We start from the raw sequence: 12,320 nt of genomic DNA on the forward strand, positions 1-12,320 counted from the left end.
CCACAAAATTTGATGCCCAGGAAAATTGATGAAACCACAGATTCTGTTGATTTTAATGGAGGTTGTTGAAACATTACATGAACTTGATAATAGATATGCATGCAAACTTTTAAAAGCTTTTAAATGATATTAATATTTGATAATATTGGTTGCTTAACTTTTTTTACATTATCAAATCATATATGAATAGAAAAATGAATTTGCATAAATGAAAACAAGATGCATTATGTGTACTCAATAATTTCACCTCAGCAAAGATGTACAACAATCATACCTTGTTTTTACCTGTCCAAATATTTGTATTTTCATTTAGCAAAGGTAAATCAGACCCATCAATATAAAGACAGCTTGTGCTACTTAACTCAAGGATTGCATACACGCACTCTGGAGAAAGTTCTTGCATGTCTTCATCTTGCAAACAAACATATTGTATGCCATTTGCAACTTTCCCTTTCTTCTTTTAACTTGGTAACAAATCTCTCTGATCAGATGCAGCACACGAACTGATGTTGTGTATGGCCTGGAATTTCTCAAGCCCTATAGATTTTTTGAAAGTTAATTCTGCTTTATCTGAATTTTCTGAGCATTCACTCTTTGTTCAGGGGGATTATACACGGACAGGTGAAAGAAAATTGACAGGCATGATGAAGGATGGTGTTAATTCAGCCAACAGGTACTTCCTATCAGACAGAGTGCACCTTACACAACACATGCACAACACAGCCAACAGGTTCTGTACTCTCCTCAAGATACAGCGCACCTTACACAATACATGCACAACACAGCCAACAGGGTCTGTATTCTCCTCAAGATACAGCGCACCTTACACAATACATGCACAACACAGCCAACAGGTTCTGTTCTCTCCTCAAGATACAGCGCACCTTACACAATACATGCACAACACAGCCAACAGGGTCTGTATTCTCCTCAAGATACAGCGCACCTTACACAATACATGCACAACACAGCCAACAGGTTCTGTTCTCTCCTCAAGATACAGCGCACCTTACACAATACATGCACAACACAGCCAACAGGGTCTGTATTCTCCTTAAGATACAGCGCACCTTACACAATACATGCACAACACAGCCAACAGGGTCTGTATTCTCCTTAAGATACAGCGCACCTTACACAATACATGCACAACACAGCCAACAGGGTCTGTATTCTCCTTAAGATACAGCGCACCTTACACAATACATGCACAACACAGCCAACAGGGTCTGTATTCTCCTTAAGATACAGTGCACCTTACACAACACATGCACAACACAGCCAACAGGTTCTGTACTCTCCTCAAGATACAGCGCACCTTACACAATACATGCACAACACAGCCAACAGCGTCTGTATTCTCCTCAAGATACAGCGCACCTTACACAATACATGCACAACACAGCCAACAGGGTCTGTATTCTCCTTAAGATACAGCGCACCTTACACAATACATGCACAACACAGCCAACAGGGTCTGTATTCTCCTTAAGATACAGTGCACCTTACACAACACATGCACAACACAGCCAACAGAGTTTTTGTTTTTTCATTCTCATGGGATGGTTATCGTAATATGTTACTCTTTAACAAATGCATATTTTATGTGTGTTTTTCTCATTTCTGTTAACAAGATTGATATGCTTAAAACTTTTTCTAACACTATAACACTCACAAGGCAAAAGAAAATGAGTGTACATGTAGCTGTGGAGATAATGTTCTATTTAACAGTATGGACTTAATCTTATAACTATTCTCTTCAAATATGGTTACAATTTCAAGTATATTGTAATACAGTTTATGTTATTCCCAAAATGAAAAATCTTCATGGTTTTTGCTATCTTCTCTCAATAGGTATTATCTGCGATTCAGAGACAGCAATCGTCAGGCTACCATTGACCTGATGCTGGGTCAGCTGGTCAGCACTGATGCCATGATGCTGTCCTCAGATAAACTTGACACCCCAGGGGAGGAGGAGGAGGAGGACACCAATGAGCTGTTAGAGAAGGAGGAAAACCTCAAACTATTGCTGGAGGATGCCAAGAAAATGTTGATCATCGAGCCGGAGCAATGCATGGGGGGCTGGAGTCTTATCAATGCAGATCCTCAGTAAGTATTTCTAATTTGAAAGTGTGTATGTGGAAGTGGGGTGGAGAAGGGGGGCTGGGATCTCATAACTGTAAACCCTGAGCAATTGGAAGTGGTGGAGGAGGGGGGGGGGGGGGGGGTGGAGTCTCCTTGATGTAGACCCTTAGTAAGTACATGATTTGATGATTGTAAAAGATGTAAGTGAGTGAATGCTCAGAAAGATGTTGGGAGGGGGAGGGGGGTCTTCTCGATGCAAACCATGAGAACAGTGAGTATTGCTGAATAATATTTGTCAAATTTGGGAAGTTGGAGTATCATCAATGAATTCCATATTTTAGTAATAGCTATGTAGGAGAGAGGTTGCTGACCCACTATGATTAATGGGGGTACTAAATGTTCGTGGCATTTCAAATGCCTGTCAAGAAATTTGATATCTACAAGCTTTTTAATTGTGGTTTGCAAAGATTTTGAGGTCACCTAAGTCACTCAGGTGACCTAATGCTGTTGGTCTGCTTTCATCCTCGTGTGATGTCCATCGTGTGTTAACAATTGAACATTTTTAACTTCTTGATACATGTAACTACCATTCCAATTCTTTTCAAATTTGGTATGAAGCATGTTTGGGACAGGTAGCCCTTTACCAAAATTGTTTATTTCATGACCCCAAGGGTATAGGGGGTTTTGGTATTAAAATGGACATAATGATTGAATGTCTTTATCATTTGAAAAACATTTTTAATTTTGCTGATACTTTATAAAAACTAAATGCATTTTTAAAAAAGGCAGAAAGATGTATCAAAATTGTTAATTTCACAACCTCAGGGTTTTGCTTCTAGGGTGAGCTCAAAATAGTCATAATGTTATCACAACACATATTATATATTATGTGAAGTCTTTCATCAGCACTTTTGGGGGCATTTGTGTTTGAAGAACACATCTTGTTTTGTTATTAGAATTTAGCTCTGATAGGCAGAATGAAAATTATTATAGATTTCACAGTGACCTTGGGGCTAGCGATACATTTAACTAATATTTAGAAGACTGACAAGGCCTGTGGGTTTCTTACATTGAACTGAAAACATTTCTTTTTGGTAAATGTAATTAAAAACTAAAGAAAATTAATCACTTTTATGTTTCTTGTGTACTGTTTTTGAAATGTTTCATTATTCATTGCTCTTTTAAGGTCATTGACTTTACATTCAATGTCATTATATTAAAGTTCATAAAAAAACAAACATCCATCTCAATTGTTACATTATAAATCTGTTAGTTCTCAATATAAAATTGATATTTGAACAGTTAAAGGGGGAAAACTCTGAAATGAGAATATTGGGAGTAAGGTAAAAAAAAATGTTGAATCACTGTAATGCTTTCATTTTGTTTTGTGATGGCATTTTCTTTGGAGTTACTTGCTACAAAGAATCATTCCATTGTCAAAAAATACAGTTTTGTTGGTACATAATTCCATGGAAAATGTACACTTTACATTCTTCTTTGTTTATGAGGAGAATTTATATTAAATTTGTATTTTGTTGATTTCATGGTCTGATACAACCATGCATGGAAACAACAAGAATTGGTATATTCGATTGATGAAATGACAGAACTATAAGTTTTCTGGACTATACTGTAGGAGCGGTGACGAAGACCGTCTGGATATGGACATCATCCTCCTCCTCAGTCAGAGGTCGGTGTACGTAGCATGGTACGACGATGAGGAAGAACAGATTGTCCAGTATCAGAGAATCTTCTTAGAGGACATTGTCAAGATGGAAATAGGTTAGTTAAAAATATTGATACCTGTAGCGAATCGTAAAAATATGTCAGTTAAAATATTCATACATGTAGCGAATCGTAAAAATAGGTCTGTCAAAATATTGATACCCATAATGAATCATAAAAATAGGTTACTCAAAATATTGATACAATTATGTAGTGAATCGTAAAAATAGGTCACTCAAAATATTGATACATGTGGTGATCGAATCGTAGAAATAGGTCACTCAAAATATTGATATATGTAGTGAATCATAGAAATAAGTCACTCAAAATATTGATACATGTAGGAAATGTAAAATGTGCTGTAGTAGCTATGTAATGTTTAGGGACAGTGTATTCCACTAAACAAAGCATTGAGTTTTTCTGAAATGAATACCAGTGTAAGACATCGTGTTTCAGTGTAAGACAACCATGTAAGATTTCTCCATCTTACAATGCTGCGTCATATATTTTCTATGATTTACGTTACATAGTGAAGTAAAATATTTTGTATTGTTTTCTTCAAATTTTTATTTCATTCTAGGGAGATTCTACAATTTGCCGTTTAGGACTCTGCAAAGACTCATTCTGTCGTAAACTGCGAATCTTGTCCCCTCGGTGGAATTCTGACATAGATTTACATATTTTGAATATTCTTTTATTTGCTAGAAATTTATATACAAATTGTAAAGGTTGTCCTGATGCAAGAATAAGGTTTTGGAGAATAATGTTGTGTATATACATGTAGTGATGAAGGAGTTGAATGTTTGCAAAAAGTTATTTCTCGCAGCGAAACCCAACAATACAGGAGAACTAGTATTATAGCTAAAGGCAAAAAATGAAACCCAGAAAAAAAGTGACTAATAAGAGTACAAGCATCATGTTTTCATTTTAAAACTAAAGATGTGGGAAGATCGATGCATTTTTTATTCTACATAACTGTATTTATATTTGTGACAGGTGCAGAGCCTTCGATTTTTAAATCTAAGTTTGTGTGTCTGAGGCTTCACTACCAGCACTATACTGAGGACGGTTTCTTCCACACGTTCAGAATTCCTCGCACCAGACTCTTCAACAACATGATCATTGCTGTCAAAAACACGGAAGATGCTAAAGGTACACAGAGCTAATTGTACTTTTATTAATGATAGAGTTTTATGTTTGTGATGATAAATTATATGTGTACAATGATATGTTTTATATAGGGGATAATAGATTTTTTTGTATACGATGAACGTGATGACAAATTTTATCTACATGATATATATTTTAGGTACAGGATGATATATTTTATGTATGTGATGATGTATTTTATTTACATGACATTATATTTTATGTATGTGATGATGGATTTGATCTACATGACATTATATTTTATGTATGTGATGATGGATTTGATCTACATGACGTTATATTTTATGTATGTGATGAGATTTATAACCCTATCACTAACACTGTATACACATACATCACTGTACTATTGTGTATTATAGAGAGCCTGAGAGCTATACACCAAGCTTTTGCTGCTGCCCAAGAAATCCTGTCTCTAAAACTAGAACTGGAAACTAGAACCAAGTTAGACAGGTCAGTTAATTTCAAAACGTGCATCAATATATATATTTTTTTTACATTATGGGAATCCAATAGTCTTTTGAGGTTTCTTGAAAACTTTGGAATATTCGAAAATCTCATACTTTCAAAATTGAAGGTCAGTAATCATATTGTGTGTATCCATTCATTTTCTGTCTGCATGCAACTTCCATCTAATAACTATGGGGATTTCATATTTCCTTACCTGAAAAGTGACAAGTTTCAATCTTTAATCCAGGTCAAAGATTAAATTTGACTTGAATTGAGCAATGGTTGGGGGCATGATTGGTTGTTTCTTTGTGTTTAGATATAAAAATACACACATTTACATGGACGTTTTAATTTACAGAAAGAAATCAAAACTTCACCCTGAGATTCAGAACATCTACAAAGAACAGCAAGAGAAAACACTGACTAATCTACATGTACCAAGAGACGTCTCCTCAGGAGACTTAAACAAATTGTCCGGGACAAGCTCACCAAGGTCAAGGTCACTTAGAGGAAGTCCTAGGTCAACTAGTCCTGTGGTACCATCTCCAATCAACAGTCCCAGTCAGGCACGGAAGAATCTGTTTCCCAACTTCGTTAACATAACCAAGAGTATCAGCTCTGGGTTAAAACTACCCAAAATTAGTCTGCCAAAACTGGACAAGAGAGAAGAGGCACAGGTGGATGACGAGGAGGTTGGAGATTTACAGGAAAACAGGAGCGACAACTCAAATCGTCGGTCTCGACTCAGCTCCCATGGGAGTCGAGATGACAGCGAGATTGAGATAAAAGATAGAAGTTCTCATGATATGGATGACATGGTTCTCGCTTCCTGTGGAATTTTAGAGACTCACAAAATGTCAAACACAGAAGGTCCACAAAAACACAAAGCAAATTCTCATTCTGAGACTGACAAACAAGATGAAGAAAAGTCATCTTCAAGGACCAAATTCAGTAAAATTCTTAAAATACGAACACCAAGTAGTACAACCAGAAAAATGCACAGAATCCTGGAAGGCATTCAACAAGAGCTTCAGTCCAAGATAGGAGATAGGGAATGTTACACTCAGTTCATATTTTTATGAAAGTATAGTGAATTAAGCTTTAAAAGTCTTAGTTCTGTGGCATTTTGAGGTATTATCTTCTGAAGATTTTTTTTACGCTATAAATTTTTATTTTTTGTTTTTTACTTTCGTTCAGTCTGTGATATACCTGAACATTAAAAATCACAAATGCATGTAACTTTTTTTAAAAACATGTATACATGTTTTGTTCATTGTATTTTGATTCACAAATTGAATATACAATTGATAATTTTAATGAGGAAAAAAGAATGAAGACATTTCTTTGACAGCTAGTCTATATATTGTCATAAAGTATCTATATAAATGATTTCAAAAATCTCTTAATGGCTTTAGATGTTGTAAAAAAGTTTCCTAAAAAAATATGATATTAAAATGTTCAAACAACGAAGTTTTGAATTCACAACGAAAATTTATATACAACTAAAGTGAATTTCCTAATTTGGTGTGACAATATAGCAAGCATAAATTATGAATCTGAAACTTCATTAATTCAGGGTGGTTTTTTTTTTTCAAATTAAAAATTTTCAAGGATGTGCAATATTACTGATGTGTGGTAGATATGTCGACATATATAATTCCTCAATGTTGGTTATTTTATGGTACTGCTTTACAAACTCCATTTTGTACAATGTTTGGAAGTACATATGTAGTTTAAATATAAAGTGGGTTTTTTTTTTTCTTATTTAGAAATAATCAATGGTTGGAGTGTGATTGTATAATTAGGATGAATTTTGATTATTGGTCCACCTGAGATCTTATCTCTGTGCCATCTTACAACTAGAGTAACGGTCAGTGTTTTCTTACACTACTGTAAATGTGGGCATGTCTGATTATTGTTAATTATACGTATTTCCTTTTCAAACCATACATGTAGGATTTAATTACACAATGTCAGCATTAAGAATTAATAAGGTACATAACTATGGAAATAATGGGAGTGGGGGTAATTTACAGGAATATCTTGTATTTAGTGTAAATAAACCCCACTAGTAAATTTTCACATTTACAGTATTTTAGATATTTTATATGTTATTTAGTGCTATGTCTTGAATTAAGAATGCTATCTTGTACCCAAGGTGATGGAAAATAGAGCTGCACAATAGACATGGATGACCAACATCGTTTTCTCGCGAATTTTTGGATACGGTCATCTTCAAAATTCATAATCTGTTGTGTTGTCGGTTAAATTCATTATAGAAATAGAATACAGTCCATTATATTTTCCACATGTGAATGAAGGTTAATATGTGCTTAGACTATTTAAAGTTTACTTAGCTTTGTGGTTCAGAATATAAGAAATTATTCCAGGCGCATCGTATGAACTAAAACTTATTCTGTTAATCGTAAGTACTCTATCATTCCAACACAGTTTGGTATTTTAAGATGTCATTTCTTCAAAAAAAATATTTCCAGAACTCTTTGCCCTAGCGAGCTTGTTTTCAAGAATACAGAATATTTTTTTTAACTTCACAGAGATGGTTTATTATATGATATTTATTGCATGGTTGTGTCAATTCATATGATGTTTGTGATTGCAATGTGATTGTGGTACAATTTTCAGGAAGGTCATTTATGCTTAATTTGTTAATGGTGATGATTGACTTCAATACTTCAGGATTAGTTAGTTCACAGAAAAACATCAAATAGAGTCACAACTGTTGATAGTTTTATGTAAAATGCAGTGTACACATGCTTCTACTTACAGACCCAACATTTTACACTGTGGTCCTCTGTCCATGTTTTGGTTGTCTTTCTTTGACTATGCATGACTTCAATTTTAGCTTGCCTGTATTGCTTGCATCAAGAAACATCTGAACGTGTTACCCATGCGCGGATCTAGAGGGGAGGTCAGGGGGGGGGGGGGGGGGGGGTCCCCCCCCCCCCTTGAATTTGCAAAGATAAAAAAATTACAATATAACAAAAAGCAAAAAAAAAAGCCTTATATATATATATATATATATATACCAGCAAAGGTTCGACCCCCCCCTGGAAAAAAATTCTGGATCCACGCCTGTTACCTGTGATTCATTGCATGTTTGAATATATTCATTAAAGCTGAATGAAAATTACAAATGTTCGTAAACTAATGAAGATTGACTAATATACATGCATCTACCTGTATCAGGTGTGAATCTGCTTTTTACATTTTCTTGTATTTGAATTCATGAAACATTCCATTCCATTATACTTTGTTTGAGGCATTAATTGTTGCACGATACTTTATAGGTATATTTATGTACTGTTTTAGGCTTTGTTTCTTCTTATACTAAATCCATATCTCATAAATACTCCATAGATTAGTACTTTGTTGATAGGACCCTATATTATACACAAATTTATGATACTCTTATCTGCAATTCCTTACATGTTATGAATATGTATACATATTAAAAAAAATTTTTACTTATGCATTTACAATATCTGCATGAATTTAATTAAGTCTTTTTAAATACACATACATTCAGTCAAATTATACATTATATTTAGTATCTACAGAGGACATATCATTCGCTTCACAAAGTTTAGGGGTATACTGGAATCACTATGTCCGTCCGTCTGTAGATATGATTTTGTCCGGACACATTCTGAGCTAGACTAGAGTGTGGATTTTTCTAAAATTATTCACTATAAAAAGATATTCACCTAATACAGTTGTAATTTCATCTTCATTGGACAATTTTTCTTCAATTTACAGACGTTTTTTCAACTTAATAGACTTAGTCTTTTTTGTTTTAGATTTCGTAATGATATATTCTCTCTCAGACACTACCTCATAAGTTTAGGTGTAAAGGAACCATTGTGTCTGTTTGTTTGTCTATCTGTCTGTAGACATGATTTTATCCATACATGTTCTGAGGGACTAGCTAAGTGGAATTTTCTGAAATTTCGCACTTTCTTTATTCACCATATAAAGATGTGCACTTGATATTTTCATCATGATTGGACAACTTTTTTTTAATTTACAAGTTGTTTTTCAACTTTATGGACTTGTAATCATTTTATCAAAATTAGAATTTTTTAACAATATATTCTCTTGCAGAGACTACTGCATATTAACTTTAGGAGAGGGTAAGATGGGAATCATGAATTCATGGATTTCTTACTGAAAATTTGTACACTCTTATATTACACCATGATTATTGATAAATGTCAAGTTCAGAGGAATTTTGATGCAACTTGTATTCAGATGAAAGATGTCTGGGGACCGTTTTACAAAACAACTTATGGCAAAGCCGCAAGTCATAAGTTGTATTCCACAGTTATTACTTTAAGTGAATGAAGTAAAACTTTTCTGAGGCTTAATTTCAACATTTTTAAAAAATATATCTTGCATTTGGAGTAATTGACCTTACAATAAACTGGAAAATTCCAGTATGTAAAGTTGATTGTAAGTCGTAAGTTCTTTTGTAAAACGTACCCCTGATAAATGCTGAAACTTGTGTCTTTCTGGTCTTCAGCTATACAACACATCAAACATATCCCTATATGGATGAGCCCTGTTGGAGAGTATTAATCTCATTGTAGGACAATTTTGGTTGTTCTCTACTATATGTTTATACATACCTTATATGTACATGACTATATGCCCTGTATGTATATGTGCCCTATGTGGCAGACAAAAGATGATATATTTACATGTATTTAATATGTAAACATCTGTTCTGGTACATAGTTTTGGCCTGGTACACACATTAGGAATCTGACTGCTGTTTGTTTGGGGTTAATTACAATAGATCTAGTACTTGTCTAGGAAGTATGGAAGTGATAGGTGGTACTCAAGTTTGAGAGTATTTTCAAGAAACTCAAGTCTGAATGCTGCATGACAAAAAAAGTTTGGTTTTTTTGTTTTTGTTTTTTATTTTTTAAGAGAAATCCAGGCCTGCATGAGTATAGATAATTTGTTCCTCAGAATGTTTTTGAAGGATCTTCCTTATATATCCTTCAATGCAAAACTGCCCATTCAGATAACCAAATCCTGCTATTTTTGCAGAAAATCTCGATCATTTGAGCTCTTGATTCAGGTGAGTTATTGGATAAGATTTTGTTCTGTGTGGAACTTTACTGAACGAAAGCATAACTATGTAATTCACATGTTTGCTACTATTTTCATAACTGAGACATTGCTATGCATATTTGGTATCAAATCAAATTCTACTCCCAAGCCTGCTATTGACCCAAGAGGTACTATAGGAACCAAAATGAAATCAGTGCAAACATTTGTTCCTATTACAATGTTTATGATGTATTTACTGCAATGTTGGATACTGTTATTGTATATTCCCTAGTCTTTGTGAGATCTCCTCTTAATGTTCATTTGTACAATGAGGCTGCTTAAACCTGTACCAGTGCCTGAACAATTGCATCATTTCTACATGTTTTATGTACTACTGACTAATTTTCTTGGTCTAGATTGCCATATTTATACTGATCAAAATTTAATATTGTGCAAGGGATTTTAAAATTAAGGATGAATTTAGTGGTAAATCCACAATATTTTCATAAAGGGGCAGAATTTGTGATCGAAGATGGTACCTAATTTTCACCCCAAAAGCCTTAAAGGAGGTTTGCAAACCCCATTCGACAGAAAATAACTTAGTTTTGGCAAAAAGATTTTTCAGTTGGGGGTGCAGTCTCATTAACACACCCCCCCCCCTCCCTCACCTGCCACGGTATTTATATAGTGCTGTCTTGTGCAGTTTACCACCTCATCTAGTCAAATTGCTTGCTTTCAGTGCCTCTGTAAGCTGGTAATACTTCAACACAGGAATGTATATTATTCCAATTCTAGTACAGGTCATCGATAGATTTTGGTTCAATATGTTCATGGACATCTGGGAAATTATTGAAATGTGTAGTGTATGTACATGTATGTCATAGATTCATAATGAGTGCAATTTTTTTTGCACATTTTCTCTCTTCATACTGATATTTGTCCATATATTATTAACAACACTTGAAGTACATGTAGAAAATATTTTGGCATTTAGAAAGGTTGTGTAATTGCATATTATAATGTATTTGCAAAAATTGGAGAACTTTCTATTAGAAGACTACCGTGGATATGTGGGTTAATATTTAATTGTTGCACCAAAGGATTTTGTCTTGTATCTCTACAACACATTTTTAATGGAACTTAACCTATGATGTAGAAGGTTAAAATAAAAGCGAAGGATACTTTGGTGTTGGGTTTTGGATCTGAGAATGGAGACTAATACGGCATTGCTTGCAATAATAAAAGAGTTGTCAGAAGACAATATAGCTCCCCAGGAAGCATATGACTACTCTTAACTGATCATGTAAAAAGTTTTTGAAAAATAGGTCAAAGTCCAAGGTTGCTAGGTAAAAAGTTTTAATACCATATCAAAGGCCTGATCACGAAGCATCTAAATATGAAATATCAAATCCCTATCCCCTTGTTTCAAAAGATATAGCCAAGGTAAATGGTTTTGAAAAGTAGGTCAAAGTCCAAGGTCAACAGTTCTGGTAACAAAAGAAATGCATCTATATTTGAAATATCAAAGCCCTATCACTCTTGGTTCAAAAGATATACCAAGGTTAAAGTTTTTGAACAGTAGGTCAAAGTTTCAAGGTAAAGGTCATTTAGATCAAATGTCTTCTACCAACACAGTCTATTCATGAGGCATCTATATGTAAAATATCTCTATTGGTTCAAAAGATATAGCCCAGGTTAAACTCTTTGAAAAGTAAGTCAGTCCTAGGTCACAATGCAAGTTTTGGTACCACAACAAAGGTCACTTCATGAGGCATCTACATGTGCAATATCAAAATCTCCCTTGGTTCAAAAATATA

General features: G+C 34.3%; 1 protein-coding gene across 2 annotated transcripts in view; it reads left to right on the top strand.

Annotated features, from left to right (window-relative positions):
• Positions 1-7,938, top strand: part of LOC125659904 (phosphatidylinositide phosphatase SAC2-like) — a 141,523-nt gene extending 133,585 nt beyond the window's left edge. For both annotated transcript variants that reach the window (XM_048891701.2, XM_056148953.1), the window contains 6 exons: positions 603-673; positions 1,855-2,109; positions 3,722-3,867; positions 4,807-4,962; positions 5,340-5,430; positions 5,786-7,938. In XM_048891701.2, coding sequence (XP_048747658.2) covers positions 603-673; positions 1,855-2,109; positions 3,722-3,867; positions 4,807-4,962; positions 5,340-5,430; positions 5,786-6,509 — 1,443 coding nt within the window. In that variant the 3' untranslated portion in view covers positions 6,510-7,938. The remainder of the gene's footprint in view (positions 1-602; positions 674-1,854; positions 2,110-3,721; positions 3,868-4,806; positions 4,963-5,339; positions 5,431-5,785) is intronic.
• The last annotated feature ends 4,382 nt before the right edge of the window (positions 7,939-12,320 follow it).

This window comes from Ostrea edulis, chromosome 9, assembly GCF_947568905.1.
Source record: "Ostrea edulis chromosome 9, xbOstEdul1.1, whole genome shotgun sequence".
Taxonomy (NCBI): domain Eukaryota; kingdom Metazoa; phylum Mollusca; class Bivalvia; order Ostreida; family Ostreidae; genus Ostrea; species Ostrea edulis.